The sequence below is a fragment of the Brassica napus genome, chromosome A1 (genome assembly GCF_020379485.1).
Source record: "Brassica napus cultivar Da-Ae chromosome A1, Da-Ae, whole genome shotgun sequence".
NCBI classification, from domain to species: domain Eukaryota; kingdom Viridiplantae; phylum Streptophyta; class Magnoliopsida; order Brassicales; family Brassicaceae; genus Brassica; species Brassica napus.
The window spans coordinates 17,747,816-17,768,956 of record NC_063434.1 but is presented as its reverse complement, the minus strand read 5'-3'; the positions used below and the strand labels follow the sequence as shown (position 1 = coordinate 17,768,956).

Below are 21,141 nucleotides of genomic sequence, written 5' to 3'. Positions count from 1 at the left end.
TGGCTTTTTGTGTCTAAGACCACGACTTAGAGCCATTGGTTCAGCCGGTGTGTCCAAAGTTGCAGATGCCTCAGAAGAAGTTGCTGAATCTGCAAGAGTAGTGGACTCGTGCTCCACATTTTCATGATCGGTATTGTGGAGATCATTGTTGTCTTGATTACTCATATCATCAGGTATTTCTGTTGTGTCAACAGAGTCTGAGCTTGCAAATAAAGGGACTGTAGGAGTCGTTTCTGTTACTGGAACTGAAGCATGCTGATCATCGAGAAAATCAAACTTAAACTGCTCAACTGGAACCACTGAATCTGGAAAAGAATCAGTCGAGGTTGAAGCAAGGGGAAATTCAGTTTCACAGAAAATAACATCACGTGAGACAGAGATAATGCCAGTTTCAATATTATAAACACGCCAGCCTTTTTTACCAAAAAGATATCCAAGAAACACTGACTTGTTTGTCCTACTTGCAAACTTATCTCTTGCAGTCTTTTGATTATGAACATGGTAGAGGCACCCGAATACTTTGAGGTGTTGCATCGGAGGTGGCTTGTTATACAGAATCTCATAAAGCATATTGCCTTTAAGGACTGCAGTTGGTGTACGATTGATCAAGTAGCCAGCTGCTAAGGGACAATAGCTCCAAAACTCAACTGGAAGAGAGGCCTGAAACATCACAGCACGGGTGACGTTAAGGAGATGCCGATGTTTCCGTTCAAGTTTACCGTTCTGCTGCGGAGTTCCCACGCATGAAGTCTCATGAATGATACCTTTTCACTGAAGAATTCTCTTAAGCAAATGAACTCAGACTCATTGTCACTGCACAGTGTTTTAATCTGAGTTGCAAATTGTCTTTTAACCAAAGCAACAAAATCTTTGAGATGTTTTGGTGCATTCTGTTTCGATGGCAACAAGTGAACCCAAACAGCTCGAGTAAAGTCTTCTAGAATGGTGAGAAAATACTTTGATCCACAGATAGAAGTAGTTCTGTAAGGACTCCATAAATCGCAATGGATTAATTCAAAAGGCATAGTTGTTTTATTACTGCTCAAAGGAAATGATTCTCGTGTCTGTTTTGCACGAATACAAACTTCACATGTCTTAGAATCAAAAACACCATTGCTTAACATATCTAAAGCTTTAGAAGAAGGGTGTCCCAGCCGACTGTGCCACAACTGCTGCATAAGTGAAGCCATTCGTGAAACTGCCGAAGCAACATCCATTCCTCTGAAAAAATATAGCCCATTCGGCTGCTCACCCGCTTCAATCAGCGTCTGTGTGATGCGATCCTGGATAACACAAAGTCGATCAGAAATCTGAAATATACATCTCTTTTCCCGAGTCAAGTGTGAGACTGAGATCAAATGGCAATAGAGACCATCCACAAAAAAACACATTGTTAAGTGTAAGAGAAGATCCCAGAGAAACTTTTCCATGTTTATTTGAAGTTGTATATCCCATCCGGAAGTTTGATCATCATAGGTGCCATATCACAGATCTCTGTGAGATACTCAATACTACCGTCATGTGATTTGAAGCACCCGTGTCTATTATCGATGAGTCAATGAAAGACATACCTGAATGATGTCCCTGCGATTTAGGTTTGCGATCATTGAGCATGTGGACTAAGGTTTGCCACTGTTGATCGCTGAGACCACTGAACCCAATACGATCAGATGAAATGATGAGCAAGTTAGCTGAAGCCTGGGAAGGTTCCATGGGCACATGAGTTGCTCGACTAGATTCTGTAGTTTTACCACGAGAAGGTGAGTTTCCAGAGGATGAACTTGGGTAGGCGTTAGGTTTGTTTCTTGTTCTTTCACCCCACCAAGCAGGATAACCAATTTTCTTGAAGCAATTCTCAGCCAAGTGACCAGTTTTACCACATAGTGTGCATTTAAATGGTCCACTGCGTGTATTGTGTTCTGAACGAGACCGATTTGGCGTTTGAATGGCAAAGCTAACACCACTCGCTCTGTCCTCATGTAGACGAGCCAATGATTTTGATTCCTCATCATGAATCAGCATGTTGTAAGCTTCATCAAGAGACGGCAATGGAGTTCGTGACAGTAGTGATGATTTCACGGCTCCGTAAAGTGATCCATCAATTCCCATAAGAAATTGATGCAGTTTTTCTTCTTCGCGCTCTCTAGCAATCTCTTCCATGGTCTTGGCTTGTTGATAGTCGGCCAAGCTTGTCCACAACTTTGTGAGTTTGCCAAAATAGGTTTCAATAGGCGTCTCTTGTTGTCGACAAGTAGCCAGCTCTGTTTTAAGTCTTTGAACATGTTGTCCATTCTTCATTGCAAAACGCTTTTGAATTTGCATCCACAAGTTGGAGGCGTCATCACTGTGGGACAGCGATGAACAAAGAGACTCGTCGATGGTAACTTTTATCCATGACACCACAAGAGCGTTGTTGGCACACCAATCTTCATAGTCCTCAGAATCTTCAGACGGTTTGAGTATATATCCATCCACAAAACCAAACTTCTTTCTGGCTTTCAGAGCCAAGCGTATGCTTGGGGACCATTCATCGTTGTTGTTTCCACGCAAAGCAGGGTGTGAGATAATTGTTCCGGGATTGTCTGATGCCTTGAGATCATAAGGCGATATGGTTCTCCGAGTTACTTCATGGCAAGATTTTGTGCCCATTGTGGCAGAGGATTCCTCTGTATCAACCATTGTTTAGGAGAAGTAGAGTTTAGAGTAGATCGAAACCAGAAAACCTAGATTTAGGTTTAATGCTCTGATACCATGTCAAGAACCTTAGAAGTTATAAAAGGGTTTCTTATTTTGATTCATCGTCAAGGCAATGCCTTAAATACAAAGATATATGTTACACAAACTATGTTAACCTAATGACGTTAACAATATACATCGACAAAGCACATAGAGCCTCCAATAGAGATAAACGATTATCATTTTAGGAGTTGCTTAGGAGAATGGGACATAGCAAGTTTTAACTGGCAAACGGATCACCTACTAGGAGAGAGAAACAATATGTCACATTTTTAACCTTTTGACTCTATAATTTACAAAGCGTACACAAGATTTTGACAAGTTATTGACCTTAAAATTTAGGGAAGTTTACTAGAATGTTACATATTTTAGGTGTATTGACTAGAATGATACAGATCTTTTTTTATTACTAGAATATTTTCGATACCAAGCGTACCCTTTTTTTACGTTATGAGAAAAAACGTATTTACGAGAATGCCATTACTTTTCGCTGCCACGTAGGTAAAAAACCGGCGCCACGGAGGAATTCGCGTCCGTATTTTCATTAAGTCAGCTGTTAAGCGATAGATACGTAGTTACGGCTGATTTATCTTTACGTTACGGCTGACTTAATACATACGACTGACTTAAGTGAAAGTGGCTGACTTAAAACTATAAGTCAGCTTGCCGATACAACTGATTTACAGAAATCCGGCTGAGTTATGTGACCACGGCTGACTTAATGATACAAATGACGGCTGACTTATACATCGGCGGTTTGATTTCTGGAAAATTTGGCTGAGTCGTGGTTAAGAAACGGCTGAGAAACTTTTTTTCAGCTGAGTAAAGGAACATGGATGGGCTGGGTTATTGAAGCCACGGCTGAGTTATGGGATGCTGTTACGACTGGGTTTGTATTAGTCAGCCGTTAAAGCATGGATAAACAGTAAACTCAGCTGCTTTGCGGCTGACGTATGAGCGAAAGATTAATTACTAGAATGTTCTCGTTTGATGGCTGATTTACGTAACGATACGGCTGACATATGGTTGTTCATCCTTATTGCGGCTGACTTACTGTCAAAAGATTAATTACTAGAATGTTTCCATGTATCGGCTGACAAAGTGTAAACATGATGGCTGACTTATTTTGGCTGAGTTACTGATTTGTTTGTCGGCTGATTAACCGATGTTCCATGTCATCTGCCATGTCATCAACTCGGATTTGACATGTCATCACTAACGGTCGCCCAATTTACAACTGAGTTACGAGACCTTTCAGTTGTCTTCTTCATCTTATTTTTGAATGATTACACAGCCTTTCTTTTCTTCTTCATCATCTCAGTTATCTATCCTCTTCATCTTTCTCATATGGTAATGGATCCCGTTATTATTGTTTCCGGTAAATGGATTATGAAAAAACGATATGTATTCAACGTCGACAGTAGAGGGTGTAGAGTTCTTCATTTAGGTGAGAAAACTAAACTTGAAGATTTCACAAAGTCTGTCATCGACGATTACGGTTTGAATGATTTGAAGGTTCATATTCTGCTTAGCTACATGTTTTCGAATAAAACATTGAAAACAATGGCGCACAACACTCCACCAGTTTACGTGTCCAACACTCGACAATTGCAATGTTTTCTAAGCTTAAAGAAAAGCGAACAACTACGTCTCTGTGTGGAGATTACAGAGAAAAAGGATGACAGCTCAGACGTAGAAGCTTCAGAAGAAGAAGCTTCAGAAGAAGAAGCTTCAGAAGAAGACGCTTCAGAAGAAGAAGCTTTAGAAGAAGAAGCTTTAGAAGTTGAGTCTATAGAGAATGGGAGTTACGATGGTTGCAGTTTGGAGGATGAACAAGATGAAATTGAGAATGACTGCTTTAGTAACGTTGAAATACACGACGTAGCCGGAGAAGATGAAATAGGCAAAGAAAACGAAGAAGATGATGAATTTGAAAGTCGATTTGATATGTTCGATGACTCGGACGGTGCGTCATCTGAAGATGATAACTTCAGCACATACGGTGAGTCTCCTATCGAAGAAGACGAAGATTCACCAACGCTACCTTCCAAGAAGAGATATCAGAACTTCTTGATGAGCGAATCTAAAGGGAATCTGGAGGTTTTGAAGTTGGAGATGTCGTCGTTAGACCTTGCGGTAGGACAACGATACTTGACTAAAAAGCATTTGAAGAGACGACTGAAACTTTTTACAGTGAGGCATCAATTTGATTTTGATGTAGAAATATCAAACCTGACAACATACGTTGTTAAGTGTTGGGTTGATGGATGTACATGGAGAGTTCGTGCATCTACCGAAGGATTGTCCCCGCAGTTTTATATTCGTATTTACGACTCGGATCATGCATGTTCTGTAACTGAGCGTTCTAATCGATCTCGAAATGCAACACCGGATATTTTAGGAGAGTTGTACAAGAACTTTCTCGGCGACGTTGGTCCGGCCGTTTGCCCTGAGAGTGTCGGAATAGCTATCACTAAGCAGTTTGGTGTAAAGGTAATTATGTTACAACGGCTGAGTTATGTTAGAGTATAGGCTGGGTTATTTTATGTTAGAAATGGCTGAGTTACAAAACTATGGTTGAGTTATGTTTACGTTGTGACCGTCTTAATGATATGATGTGGCTGAGTTATGTAAATTGTTTTTTCATGTGAGCAGATGGAATATTGGAAATCACACCGGACGCTTAAATGTGCAAGGGAAATCGATGAGGGCACACCTGAGTGTGGTTTTGAACTCTTGCCTTCTTACTTATACATGATAAGAAGGGCAAATCCGAATACAGTTACGCGTCTTCAAATCGATGAGCTTGGAAGATTCATGTATGTGTTTCTTGCGTTTGGTGCGAGCGTTAATGGGTTTCCTTTCATGCGCAAAGTTGTTGTCGTCGACGGTACGTTTCTTAATGGTAAATATAAAGGGACGCTACTCACAGCACTAGCTCAGGATGGTAACTTTCAGATTTTTCCAATAGCCTTCGCAGTGGTTGACACTGAAAATGATGATTCGTGGAATTGGTTTTTTACGCAACTAAAAGTGTTGATTCCTGACCAGGAGGGTCTTGCGATAATATCAGATAGGCATAACTCGATAGGGAAAGCAATTACAAATGTGTATCCGTTAGCTGCTCGTGGAATATGCACCTATCATTTGTATAAAAACATATTGGGACGGTACAAAGGAAAAGATGTATTTCGGCTGGTGAAGAAAGCGGCGAGATGTTTTAGAATGTCTGACTTTGATATGATTTTCGAGGAGATTGAAGCACTTAATCCTGATCTCCACGGCTACCTCGAAAGAGCTGATGTCAGACTGTGGACACGTGTTTATTTCCCGGGCGAGAGGTACAATTTGATGACTACGAACATAGCGGAATCAATGAACAGAGCATTATCGCATGCTAGAGGTCTTAACATTGTTCGAATATTGGAATCGATACGGGTTATGATGACCAGATGGTTTGCTGAACGAAGAGTGGATGCCAGATCGCAGTCAACCACACTCACGCGATGTGTGGAGAAACTATTACAAGTAAGTCAGTCGTAACAGTAAAATAAGTCAGTCTTTAAATCTAATAAGTCAGTCGTTATATTGCATAAGCCAGCTTTATAAATAATAAGTAAGCCGTTTCACGAATATTGGGTTTTGTTAATAGGGACGTGTAAGTGCCTCCCGGGATTGGACGGTTCAAAGGATTGATGACCATCACACTGAAGTTAAATATGGCGCTGCTGGCGAGTCTTTGAATGTTGTTAATTTGGTTGAGCGAAAGTGCACATGTCGGCGTTTCGATGTCGAGAAAATACCATGTGTACACGCAATCGCAGCTGCAGAGGAAAGAAATGTTTCTCGTATATCACTGTGCAGTCCTTACTATAAAAGCACTTATTTAGCTAGCGCATACGCTGAATCGGTCATGCCGGTTGACTCAGCGCTACCTGTTCCAGATAACGTGGCTAACGTACAGTGCTTTCCACCGTTTATTCGTCAACAACCGGGAAGACCTAAAAAAAATAGGATGAAATCTGCTTTAGAAGTTGCACTTGCAAACAAACGTCCTAGGAAAGAGCACATATGTTCTCGTTGCAGTCAAAGTGGACATAATGCGAGAACTTGTCCGATATAAGCAATTGCTTTTCATGTTGTTTTGTAATACGGCTGGGTTTTGTGTTGTAATACGGCCGGGTTTTGTGTTGTAATACGGCTGAGTTTTATTTTCATTGATTTGCATAACGGCTGGATTATTAATTGTAATACGGCTGGGTTTTGTGTTGTAATACGGCTGGGTTTTGTGTTGTAATACGGCTGGGTTTTTTTGTTTTAATGTTCTATGACGGCTGCGTTAATGTTTTTCAAATTTTGTATTGTGGTTGGGTTTTTATTTTCATTGATTTGCCCGCTTCCCATTACTCAAGAGAGACACAGACATCGAAAAACGAAATGTTCGTACTTAATTGCCCTACGTTACGTAATAGCCCCTACGTAATTATTGATTTTAAAGTGGAATACGAAAGTAGCGAATTAAATTAAGAGAAATTAATCTTTATTGGCTGAGATAATGTTATTCACACGCCTAATAATTGTCGTGATTTCTAATGTCAGCTCTTTTATTCAAACGCAGTTGAAAAAAACTTCCCCGCTAGAAACACGAAACGTCGCGAAGTCAACTAAGGCTGAGTTATTGTAATACACGGCTGGGTTATGGATTAAATTCCCGCTCAAAATAAGAAATAAGAAACGCCGCGATACGAAACTACAACCGTTAACTGCAGATAAATAAGGTATTTCTCAAACAATTACACATCTTCAACTCTCTATCTTTTACACAACTGTCCTCTCAGAGAAAATGGAATATTTCCCTCTGCTTGAATTGCCTGAAGATCTTCAGGCAATGGTGGTTGAACGTGTGGCCCGTAACTCCTTCCAAGATCTCTACCACCTCAGAGCATCGTCCAGGTCTATGAAGGCGTTAGCAGAGATGCGTAGGGTATACCATTATTTCGATGTGTTATCCTTTCCCTGGGGTCTCATTATGCCATCTCAGTTGTTGAAAACTTGCTACGCTGAGAACAATCCAAGCACAATTTATGTAAAGGGTGTACAGTTTTTCTACTCATACGATGAGCAAGATTATGGCCTTTCTCTCATCAAGCGTGCAGCAGATGCAGGATATGAGCGTGCAGTGTATACACACGCTATGACTCAAGCAATCTTTTACGGTGATGCGCAGTATTTTCGGAGAATTCCAAGAGCAACTGTTGACAGGGTCGGGAAACTTGTTCGAGATGCGAAATGGGGATGGGGTTTGTGGCATACTGACGAGTTCCGTCAAATTAAGGCCATGTTCACTTCTACTTATGTTCCGTCCTTCTACATTTGCCAATGTGCAAATGTTGTGGACCGACAATGTCTCTGCCTATGGCACATTGATGTGACTAAGGACGACAACATGTGTGAGCGCTGTTTCTGGATCAAAGAGATTTCCTTGTTCTTTCGTGATTTTGAACCGATAAACCTGTTTAGGGACACAAGTAAGTGGTGAAGATGTTTCTGCATCAGAATCTTATCTTTTTATGTTTTTTGCTATGCCATTATGTATGTCGAACAAAAAAATTATATATTCTGTTTTAATGGCTGACTTATTTTCTTATGGCTGAGTTATTTTCATCTTATGGCTGACTTATTTTCATCTTATGGCTGAGTTATTTTCATCTTATGGCTGACTTATTTTCATCTTACGGCTGAGTTATTTTCATCTTATGGCTGAGTTATTCTCATTTATTCTTCTTATGGCGTTATTAAATGCCTAAGTTTTGATTGTTTTTTTATTGTTAGAAATATGACTGTTTTTTTATTGTTCACTTAAACGTTAAGACTGATATTATTATATGTTACGGCTGAGTTGTTGTTTCGGAAAAAATTAACAACGGCTGAGTTAAATCCGAGTTACATAAACATAGACTGGCTTATGAGTACAGAATCTGAGTAAACAAAGAAGTAGTAGTAGCAACTAATACATTTAAGACTTCATCCTAAGACATTCAATAATTTTTATGATCTCAGTTATGTCTTTCTTCATATCATCTAATTCTGCTTTTATAGCGGCCAAATCCTGCTCTATCGTCGCGAGTTTGTTTGCCACAACTACAAACTCTTCATCATGTGCTTCATCAAGCCATTTGAAAACATAGTTTTGACCCGAATTTGTTCCACATCGATAAAATCTTCTACCCGGATTCTTTATTGTACCTGACGTTAACACAATGGTAGCAGCTCCACAGTCGCACGTCCTTGGAATTCCACGCTGTAGATCCATCTAATTTATACATCAAAGCACACAAAAATAATGCAAAATCGAACAAGGCCAAAATACAAAAAATAATTCAAAATCGATTTTGGACGAAAGAGACTTACTTTAGGTTTTAGAAGTCGACTCTGGTTTTTCCTTTATCTTTTACTTGTAAATATTGGAAATATAATAGGGAAATCATATTAAATATAAAGATCACGCGTGTCCAAATAAAATAAACATATAATGACCTCGATATCGTAAATTACTCGGACATGCGTGTCAGGACATAACTCGACACTGAGTTAAATTATGTATGACTCTTTTGGCCAACTTTTATTTTTCGACATCATTAAATATTAACAATTTTACGGCTGAGGTTTAGTTTTCGGTATTATTAATTATTAACAATGTTACGGCTGAGTTTTATTCTTCGGCATTATTAATTATTAACAATGTTACGGCTGAGTTATATTTTCCGGCATTATTTACTTTACACAAGGAAAAAAAAAAGTAATCATTTTCGTCCCAACGCGAAAAAAAAAAGAAAAGCTCTCGACGACAGGCGATTTCGAAGCGTCTCGATACGAAGGTAAAACCGAAGCCTCTCTTTTGCAGATTTGTGGATTCATCTTAGGTTCGATGATGTTTTCTTCCCATTCTTTTCTTGTTTGCAGATGCCTAATTCGCACAAACCTCATTTCTTGAAGCCTCTGCTTCCCGATTTCCACAGTGGCGTGGTAGACACACACTCTCTATTTCTCATGTGTATATGTTCCTATTTTAGAGTTTGCTTAACTTTGGCTTTTCTGACCTGCAGACAATACCACTTGGCTTCTTCTCACAGCACATAGAAGGGAAGACAAACCGGAAAACATGGAAACTAAGATCGGACGCTACAGATCAAACTTGGAAAGTGATACAAGAAGGCAGGAGACTCACCGGAGGTTGGAAAGGTTTCACCACAGCACATGACCTTCAAATCGGTGACATTGTCATCTTCAAACACGAAGGAGATATGGTGTTTCATGTCACACCATTTGGTCCTAGCTGTTGTGAGATTCAGTATACACATCCTCACATCATCAAGGAAGAAGCCGATGCGGATGATGCTCCTTCTTTCTCATTTGACTATTGTTTTCAGGCTGAGGTCACTGCTTCGAATCTAAAAGAAGACAAACTTGTGAGTCGATTTTCAGTTATCACTACAAAAAACAAGGTCTATAGCATCAGTTAAAATGTATCAGAAAATTTATCGACACAAATTAGAATTACTTAAAAATAAATGATGCAATTTCCACAGTTTTACATCAGCGTTAATAAGTGATGCCATTGTAAATTCTTTTTGTGTCGGTTCATTACAAGTGATGCTAATAAATACATATTTGTATCACTTACCAAAACTAATGCTAATATAACGTCGGTTCATTATAAGTGTCGCTAATAAATATGTATTTGTATCACTTTCAGACAATAACGCTAATATAGTGTATGACTGGTGACCATTCGGGAAACAAGAGGAACACATAAAAAAGGAATGTTCGGGAATAAAATAGCAGGAATGAAAAGGAATGATTGTTCCTTATCAATTTTATCAAGGAACAATTTTATTTTTTAATTCTCTACAAAAAAAGGAATGAAAGGGAATGAGAGGGAATTATTATTCCTTGTGAATGGTGATTTTTTTTAGGAACGTTAAGGAATGCATTATTCCTCGCCGTTCTCTGGTCACCATTCATACCCATAGTGAATTTGTAACGGTTAGATAACTGATACATTAATTTATCTATTTTTTTATGGTTAATAAACTAATTGAGAAGATGCATATCCGTTAAATTTTGTAGATCTAAACTAATAATTAAAAAAAACATTTCCTTGTGCTGTTGAGAAGATAAATAATGAATCTAACCACTTATGTATAAGTGTATATTTTAATAGATAGTGGCTGAGATTTGTTCCTGTTGATAATTATTTACAAACAAATTTTGTTTTCAGATCCCCTAAAATATTCTACGTTCGGCGGGAAGCGAATTATATCTCTATACATAATATCTTTATATATCAAATACTCACCATAATATCTTTAGAGAAACCTATCATTGACGAGTTTAGTGAATCAAATCAGCTTACGGCGTTTTGCGAGGTAAACCATACTACCTCTTTACGTTGTTAATATAGCTAGTGAAGGTAGACTATTGACACGTGACTATCTCTGTAAACAAGTAAATTATTGATTTGGTTACATAGATTTCTTATTCATTGGTATTGAAAGAATCCCCTGCTCTCTGGACAATCTAATCCTTATTTAGTATTTGTCAGTTAATTGTTGCTTCGTCGTTTTTGCAATTTTGATTTCTTATCTGATTTAGGTTTAATCTCTGATTCGTTTGGATAGTTTGAGTTTGAAAGCACGAATTTACATCCTTTTGACATGTTTACAAGATTTCTCTGAATATCCTACTTGTTTAATTTTAGTGTTAAAATTTGACAACCATTCATTTTTAATATGTATTACAATTAAGAATAACATCGTACTTGTGGTTCTATTTTCTTATTCTGATTGAGGTTTAATATCTGATTTGTTTGGATCTATTGAGTTTGAAATCATGAGTTTTTTTATATCATTTTGACTGGTTTATAAGATTTCTATGAATATCCTACGCTTGTTTAGTTTTAGTGTTAAAATCTGACAACCAATCTTTTTAAAAATGTATGACTCTTAACAATAACAACTTAGATATCTGACTATCAGCCAAGTAATGAACCTTCTTAACTAAAAAATATTTATGTGATGAAATCATATGTATCGTTACTTTAACTATATACTAAAAAAAACTATATACTAAAAATAATTGTTTAACTAAATTTGTATATGTATATGTATATTTCTTAGGTCATTATGGACAAGTCATGGATAAACAAGTCTCGTTTATCTCGAGACTATACAAATGGCGTAAAAAAATTCCTAGATTTTGCCTTTGGCAAAATTAAAGTGGACATGTTAAAATGCCCATGTAATCATTGTTCTCTATCCAAATCGAAGCTAAGACAAGATATTGAAGGTGATTTAATGTGTTTCGGATTTCTAAGCTCTTATACGGAATGGGTTTTACATGGAGAGGATGTCGATACTACTGGAAAAGCAACAGAAATCCTTCATGCCCCTGATGACTCTAATTCAACGGCAAATCTTTTGGATGATCTCTTTCCTAGAATCGACATGAATACAGATGTTGGATCTAGTTCTTCTGACCAACCAATCGGTGCTGATAACCCATCAAGTACCAACGATGAAACTAGTTTTGATGAGTTGCTTGCTGATTTTAACCAAAACCTCTACCCTGGCTGCACAGAGCTTACAACGTTAACATTCGTGCTGAAGTTGTATCATATTAAGTGTATGTGCGGGATCAGCGATAAGGGAATTTCTATGGTGCTTGAATTGCTTAAAGAAGCCTTTCCGAAAGCGAAATTTCCCAATTCATTCGGTGACATGAAAAAAGTTATTCGCAAGCTCGGGCTGACATATGAATCAATCGATGCATGTCCAAATGATTGTATGCTATATTGGGAAGCAAATGAAAATAGAGAAACATGTGGAATTTGTGAAGCATCTAGATGGAAAGGTGGTAGTTCTACAGCTAGCGGCGAGGCATCTCAGTCAACAAAGAAAGTGAAACAAATTCCTGCAAAGGTTTTACGTTACTTTCCTTTAAAACCCCGTCTACAACGACTATTTATGTCGTCAAAAACAGCTTCTGATATGAGATGGCATGCAACTGCTCCTGACGGTGATGGAAAGCTTAGACATCCTCGAGACGGTGGAGCTTGGAAGGCTTTTGATTTACAGTTTCCCGAATTCGCATCGGATCCAAGAAACGTTCGTCTTGGCTTGGCCACTGATGGTTTTAACCCATTTGGTACATTAAGTACAAATTATAGTATATGGCCGGTGATCCTATTTCCATATAACCTTCCTCCATGGATATCAATGAAGCAAACATCGATGATCCTTTCTATGGTTATTCCTGGAAAAAAAATGCCTGGAAATGATATTGATGTGTTCTTGCAGCCCCTTATCAAAGAACTAAAGGAGTTATGGTTTGATGGAATTCAAACTCGAGATGCTTCAACAAATCACACATTTAGCATGAGAGCAGCTCTTATGTGGACAATAAGTGATTTTCCGGGTTTCGGAAATTTATCCGGTTGGAATACTTATACAGCATTGGCATGTCCAAGCTGCAACTATGATGCCGTTGGTCGACGTTTACGCTATGGAAAAAAAACTGTTTTATGGGTCATCGTCGGTACCTTCCCATTAATCATAAGTATCGACAAAATAAAGCTACTTTTGATGGAACCGTAGAACTTAGAAATCCACCGGTTACACCAACAGGTTCTACAATTAAAGATCAACAAGGAAGAGTTAATATTACTCTTGGAAAGAGACGTGAATTGGTTGGTAAAAAGAGAGACCGGAGTGGTATGGAAAAGTGTGATGATCAACAGTGGAAAAAGAAGAGTATATTTTTTGACTTGCCGTATTGGGAATCCATGGTCCTGCGACATAATTTAGACGTTATGCATATAGAAAAAAATGTGTTTGACAATATTGTTTACACATTGTTAGACGACAAGGGGAAGTCAAAAGATAACTTAAGTGCTAGAAAAGATCTCCGTGAGCTTGGTATTCGCTCTGAGTTGTGGCCTGATAATAATGATAAATATGCACCAGCAAGTTTCACTTTGGATCATAGTGGGAAAGACATTTTCTTAGGTGTCTTAAAAAATGTAAAGCTGCCGGACGGATATGCATCTAATATATCTAGCTGTGTTGATGTAAAGAATCACAAGCTATCTGGTCTAAAAAGTCATGACTCTCATATTATAATGAAAGATTTATTGCCAATAGCAATTCGGAATCTGCTCCCACAGGATGTAGCGTCTGTCATTATTGAGTTATCTCGGTTTTTCCGAAGTATATCAGCAAGGGTCCTTGATCCAGATGAATTAGATAAACTACAAGAGCATATTATAATGACTTTATGCCATATGGAAATGGTATTTCCTCCCTCGTTTTTCACGGTAATGGTACATCTAACTGTGCATCTCGTCGAAGAAGCAAAACAAGGTGGACCAGTGGCTTTTCGCTGGATGTATCCAATTGAAAGGTAATCGTCGTAAAATATTAGTCACATAAATATTTCATGACTGGTGAATATAGGAGTATCTCACTAATTAATATATGTGCAGAACTCTTGGACATTTCAAATCCTATGTTCGTAATCGTGCCAAACCTGAAGGATCTATATGCGAACAATATTTGTCTGATGAATGTGTTACGTTTTGCTCAATGTATCTCAATGATATAGAGACAAGATTCAACAGAGTTGGAAGAGTTGATGATCGGCCTTCATTAGTGCAAAATCATACATCAAACTCGGAGATTCAATCAAGTTTCCCAAATGTAGGCCGATTTGTCGGAGCTGGTCAGGTTTATACGCTTAGTTATGTCGAGAGACAACAGGCGCATCGGTTTATATTGATAAATTGTCAATTCCTGGATCATTTGAGAGAGTAAGTTTTATATATTAATAAATATGTACTCTAATTTAAATTGTTTTATATTTTAACTAACAAACCATTTTATAAAAATGGTTTATTTAGGCGATACAAAAAAGAGCTTAGCAAGAAAAAGATTCGTCAAAGCAAGCGGAATCACGTCTTAGATGTTGACAGAGAAGTGCATCTTAATTTTGGGAAATGGCTTAAAGATAGGGTAGAAAAAAATGATGTTGAAGGTGTGTCTGACGATATTAGATGCTTAGCTTTGGGCCCGTCTGAAAAAGTAGTGAAATATTCATCATATAATATCAATGGCTATAAGTTTAGAGCATCAGGAAGAGATGATGGCCTGAAAACACAAAACAGTGGTGTTTATGTGAATGCTAATACGGTGAGTTATGCGAGCTCGCGTGATCAAAATCCTAAAGCAGGAGATATAGCTTATTATGGGAAGTTAGTAGAAGTTATCGAACTAAACTTCTATGAGACTTTTAGAGTTGTGCTTTTCAAGTGTAAATGGGCTGATACTCGCAGTAGTCGAGGCTACAAACATGATGTTTATGGTCATAACATGGTGAACTTTGATCGTTTGTTACACACGGGGGATGAAGAAGAAGACGAACCGTATGTCTTGGCCTCTCAAGCAAAAATGGTGTATTATGTAGAAGATCCATGTGAGCAAGGATGGAATATTGCTGTGCATGTCCAACCTAGAGATTTATATGACATGGGGGATAGTAGCCTATCATAATATTTTTTTGAAGAAGTAAATATTTATAGCGCTTACAGTTCAGGTTATATAACATAATGATTTCAAATATTAATAGTTTTAACTATCTTTAATGTGATTTCATCAGTATATTTCTCAATATTAACTAGGTTTATATTTTTCTATGTAGAGTTATGGATTTCACAGATTCTGATGATACACAAGCACCGGAGGATTCGCAGTTTTTAGAGACGCAGTTGGATTTCAGTTGTCCACCACAGTTTGCTCCAGAGTGTAACACTTTCAAATGGAAAGTGCAAATCAGAGGTAACGTTCAGTTTTTTTATTGACACCTATTAGTGTTATGTAACTGATATATATTTAGTTTTAGTTTTGATAACTAATGCATTGTCTGATTATTAAATAGATGCAAATGGAGAAATAGAAGAACAAACGTTGACAACAAAAGAAGTTTGGAAACTGCAAAACCGTAGAGTGATAGTTCATTTTGATGAAGATTGTGGCCAGCCTGATGAAGATTCTGGAGGTTTATTGGGGTCTTGGTTAGGTCAGTTGAGCAATGATGTTAATTTGTTGCCAATTGACTATGCCGATTGGAGGGTATTTGCTCCTCACAGGAAGGACAAAGCCTGGGACATTATTCTGGTAACAAAAAATATTATTACTCTTGCAACATAGTTATTGGTTTATACTTTTCTAACTAGTAATTTGTACTAAAAAATCTATGACTTTTGTTATAGACAAAATTCTGGTTTGATAACCCGGACACAAAAAAGAACTATGTTCTAAGTGTATTAGGGAGCAGATGTAAGGATTTTAAAGTTCGTCTCTGGAAGATGTACAAACGGAGTGACCGTACTGAAACAGTTCTGAATCGTCCTGCCATGGTTCCGGAAGATCAGTGGAATGGTTTTGTTTTCTTTAGATTCACTGAAAAATGGAAGGTATGTTTATGTATTGAATATACAATATATTTATACATATTACTAGATTTGGGACTAACTTTTTAGTATTACATATCAAATTTCAGAAAATGCGTGAACGAAATATCAATAACCAGAAAAAGAATACTTTGCCACATGTCTGCGGAAGAAAGAGTTTTGCAAGGAAGCGACGCAACATTGTAAGTAATTTGAGTTTGCATAATTTGTTGATTCTTCAAACCATTCATGTAGGTACATATTTATGTTTATATTGGACAATAAGTTAAATATTTTTTCTTATATTTTCTTTAGAAAGACCAAACAGGAAGAACACCATGCAGAGCAGAATTTTTCATTGCAAGCCGTAAGAAGTCTGATGGAACTTTTGTTTGTGAAGAAGCAAAGAGTCGTGCGGTTAGTTCCTTTAAATATAAAAGCTTATAACTAATATTTATAAAACCATTAAATTATACATGTTTATATTGTTTAAATATTTCAGGATGAACTCACACTTTTGATGAGTGAAAATCTTTCAGTTGAAAGATCAAATATCACTGCAAGTTTAGACGATGAATATTCCAAAGTTTTTGGACCAGAGCGATCAGGACGAGTCCGGTGCCTAGGACGTGGACCTACACCTTCAAAGCTATTGAAAATGTCCAATACTCCAAATTTAGCAGCGTCAAATTCTGAAGTTGTTGAGCTAAAGTCACAAGTTTCAGGATTGCAAAGTCAAGTCCAGAATTTAGCAGGAATGATCCAACAATTAGTTGGTGCTACTACTATTCAGGTTATTTTATACTAATTACTGTTTTGTATTTTATTGGTGTATTATATTGTTTACTAAATATTACTTTTTATATGTAGACTAATGGAGCGGTGCCAAATTTAGCTGGTGTTCTGTCAAACTTGGCCAATCAACCAAATTTTGCTGATATTTTATCAAATTTGGTCAATCAACAAAACTCTGAGGTACTTTACGAGTTTTATGTTAAACATTTATTTATTTAATTTAAGCATTAGTCTTTTTTTTTCAAAAGAAATAAATCTAATCTGATTTTTTACAGGCAACCCAAAACAGAGATCATCTGGATTAGAGTACGGCGCAGAAACTTTTAATAATTAAGTTTAGACCATTGGTTGGATTATTTATTTTATTAGCTACTATGGTTTTTATGTTTGGTTCCCGTTTTAATATTAGACTTTTGTATGCATTTGGATATTTATCTGAAAAATAATTTCTTTTTTATTATTAATATTTTTTTTATTGTTTTAATGAATTTAATTTGTAATTATTGAACGAAAATATATTACTTCAGTTACATAAGTGATGCATGAGTATTAGTAGCAAATATATTAAATGATGCAACAGTGATATATTAACATCAATTAAAATAAGTGAAACAATTTTTACAATCACTTAAACAAAAGCGTTACCATTATTATTATCAATTGTTATAACTGATAACACATTTTCCATTGTTTATAAAGAAGTAATGCTAATATTAACATCAGATATTTCAAATGATATAAAAATGCATCATCTAAAAAACCTGACGCAAATACTTACAACGTTTAAAATAATCGATGCACATAATTAAATCATTTATGCTAAGCGTCACAAATATTTATATCAGTTATGATAAGGGATGCATTATAGTATCATTTACTATAATTGATAGAAGTATAACCATCAGTTACTATAACCGATGCCTTATATTGCATCGCCACTATTGGAATCAATTATTTAAGTGATGGTAATACATTTGTGTCATTCAACAAGCGATATAAAAGTTTAAAATAAGTGATGCTACAGACCTCGTTTTTTGTAGTGTATAGACCATATTTAGTTAGTTATTAACATATGGTTTGATCTGTTCAGTGTCTTTACGTTCTGTGTTTGCAGTATTTAGTTAGTTATTAACATATGGTTTGATCTGTTCTGTGTCTTTACGTTCTGTGTTTGCAGTATCTTCCTGAGGGAGCTACGACTTGTACTGCTTTGAACAAACAATGCCAAGAGATAATACTTGTCAACAAAGAGGGAAATTCATGGACTGTGAGTTTGCGATTTAGCGAAGCAGACGGCATGTATTACATCAGAAGAGGCTGGAGAAAGTTCTGTCGTGCTAACAGATGCGCCATAGGAGACTTATTTGTGTTCAATGTGGTTGGAGATGGGAAAACTACTCCATTAATGTGTGTATGTCCGGAAAGGGAAGAGTGATTTTGAACCTAAACTTATGTATGTCGAACCAGAAATTTATGTATGTCTCTTTTTATGGCTGACTAATATTCATATTATGGTTGAGTTATTGTTTATGTTATTGTTTGATTATGACTGACTTCCACTGAACGTTATAGCTGAGTTACTATCTTATTATGACTGACGAATACTCATATAATGGCTGGGTTATTGTTTGATTATGACTTAATTAACGTAACGGCTGAATTGCAGTGAACGTTATAACTGAGTTATTAAAACGTTATGACTGACGAATACTCGTATTATGGCTGGGTTATTGTTTGATTATGAATTAATTAACGTACTGGCTGAGTTGCATTGAACGTAATAGCTGAGTTACTAAAAACATTGCGTCTAAATTATGATTACAACACATGACTACGCAAAGAAATAGTGCCAAAATATGGCCATACCAAACCCACAAACCACCACTGGAAACATCAAACACTTCATCTTTTCCGCTTTACCGAGTTCTTTCTCCAACCGACCAACGTCTACTCTCAGATCTGATATGCCTTTGGTCATGTCACTCATCACCGATTTCATATCTTCTACCTCTTCCACCAAGCACTCGTCCGCCCATTTGAATAAATGTCTCTGATTTCACCAACATGCCCAGCTCTTAGTATCACATTGACAGTATAATGAATAAAATTAAAAATCAAACCTTAATATATCCTTTGCGACAGCAATAGTACAGTCTTCCTGGATTAGCCCGTGATGCAGATGTACATAATTCAGCGGGTTCACCACACCAACACTGTTTCGGCGTTCCTCTTTCCACATGCCGGCAGTGAAAGTAAGTGTTACCAGACACAGATGATGAAGAAGACATTTTCTTTGAATGAAAGAGAAATTAGTGTGAAAGACAAAGTTAAAACAATAGTGGTAGTAATATAAAATCATTTTTTTTTAAAATTCAAATAAAGAGGAATAATTTAAATTAATAAACTATTAAATGCCTCGATATTAGGTTTGAGCCGTATTTTTCCACACACTTGATGCACTTTAATTATTACAGAACTCAATCAAATCAAGAAATACGAAAGGTTCTTTATTATTTTATCAAACACTTAAGTTGAATTCGTATTACGGCTGTGTTAGCGTCTATATTTTGGCTGAGTTAACGTAGACGTATTGACTGAGTTACATTAAAAATAACAATACCTCGATTATGTAAATAATCCGATACATGCGTGCCAGCCGTATAATAATGAGTCTCGATATTCTCAATGCAAACGAAATTTCTCATGCACATAATAATGAGTCTCGATATTCTCAATGACGATGGAATTTCTCGCACGTATAATAATAAGAGAATAAAGGACTCTAATAATGGTCTCGATTATGTAATGGCGGCCATAATAATACATTGAAAATAGCGTTAACTATGGCTTTGTATTTTTACAATATAAGGCTGAGTTATTAGTATCTTAATTCGTATTACGGCTGAGTTACTTAACTGAAACACTGACGTTTGACGCAAACAATTTCGGCTGAGTTACACAACTTTATAAAACCTTAACGGCTGAGTTAAACAACGTTATAGAAACTTAACGGCTGAGTTAAACAACTTAATAGAAACTTAGTGGCTGAGTTAAACAACTTTTTAGAAACTTAACGGCTGAGTTAAACAACTTTACAAAACCTTGACGGCTGAATACAAACAAAAACAACAAATCAATTTCTAAAACCAAAATTATCAGGACCAAATTCTTCAAACATGTGGACAAGATCACGCCAAACTCTAGTTAGCATCCACGCAGGCTTCTCACCCCCATGTGCCCACCTCCTCTTCAAGAGGCGCATCTGACAACGAAACACCGTTCTGGCCACCAGATTAAAATTTGTCCAAACTTGAAAATTATATCTTCGTGCCCACGTGCGTTTGCGCTACAACAAAAAACCAATTTCCAAATGTAAGTGCTGTTATTATGTCTAATATCAAAAACAATTCAAAGATGTTGTCCTTACAGCGAGTTGAAGAAACCAGCGTTCCTTAAAATGATCGGGAATGGCGCGCCATGTCGGCCAATCATGAACCCATCCTTCTGCTAAAATCGACGGGATGGCCAGGGAGAGATCGCTTAGAAATTTAAACCAGATTACGCTGTCAAGCAAGACACCCGGGCCAGGGTATAGAACGGGAAGGTTTTCACGATTTTCAGAGTTTAGTATCTCATTGACTCTGTTCTCTAACCTTTCTGAATAACCAGGAACAATCATAACTTTGTAAGGCGATATAGAGATATTGTTTAGGTTTTCTAGTGAGATAAGGCGAGAAGGTGCAAGAGAAGGGGGCTATATATAGGGGAAGTATAGAACATCAAAGGTCGCGAGATAAAATATCTAAAAGTTTCGCGCCATATGTAAATATTAACTTACACTAACAGGCTGAGTTATTAAAACCTTTACGGCTGATTTGTTGTTTGCCGTTTAGGGTATAGGGTTTAGTTATTTAGGGTTTGGGTTCCGAATAAGATTGTTTAGGGTTATGATTTATGATGTAAGAACCACAAGATATGATAAATATCACAAATTCATAATAAATAACACAATAACAGTTTACGTGTTTTGAATCATGCTCACACCTCATATCACTGCCTAGAGTTTTAGGTACTCGTAAGAGACAACATATACCTCAAGATTATAA

General features: G+C 36.9%; 3 protein-coding genes across 4 annotated transcripts; 2 read left to right on the top strand and 1 right to left on the bottom strand.

The window, feature by feature from the left end:
* Positions 1 to 3,345: 3,345 nt before the first annotated feature.
* Positions 3,346 to 18,565, top strand: LOC111211220 (B3 domain-containing protein REM10-like). Of its 2 annotated transcripts, XR_002662346.2 has the most exons (4): positions 3,346 to 9,614; positions 9,700 to 9,762; positions 9,843 to 10,205; positions 18,213 to 18,565. XR_002662346.2 is itself a non-coding variant. In XM_048777153.1 (3 exons), the coding sequence occupies exons 1-3, from the start codon at positions 9,700 to 9,702 to the stop codon at positions 18,468 to 18,470; spliced, it is 684 nt and encodes a 227-aa protein (XP_048633110.1). In that variant the 5' UTR covers positions 9,673 to 9,699; the 3' UTR covers positions 18,471 to 18,565. The 2 variants fall into 2 exon arrangements, 1 of the variants encoding a protein (XP_048633110.1); XM_048777153.1 differs by lacking the exon at positions 3,346 to 9,614 and having other exon boundaries at positions 9,673 to 9,762.
* Positions 5,392 to 6,859, top strand: LOC106429529. The gene is made up of 2 exons (XM_048780980.1): positions 5,392 to 6,264; positions 6,389 to 6,859. The coding sequence occupies exons 1-2, from the start codon at positions 5,392 to 5,394 to the stop codon at positions 6,857 to 6,859; spliced, it is 1,344 nt and encodes a 447-aa protein (XP_048636937.1).
* A 301-nt stretch (positions 18,566 to 18,866) lies between the features above and the next one.
* LOC106433962 (uncharacterized protein At4g04775-like) lies at positions 18,867 to 19,323 on the bottom strand. The gene is made up of 2 exons (XM_013874802.1): positions 19,156 to 19,323; positions 18,867 to 19,085 (listed from the first exon to the last, which is right to left on the bottom strand). Exons 1-2 carry the CDS (start codon positions 19,321 to 19,323, stop codon positions 18,867 to 18,869), a joined length of 387 nt encoding a protein of 128 aa, XP_013730256.1.
* Between the last annotated feature and the right edge of the window lie 1,818 nt (positions 19,324 to 21,141).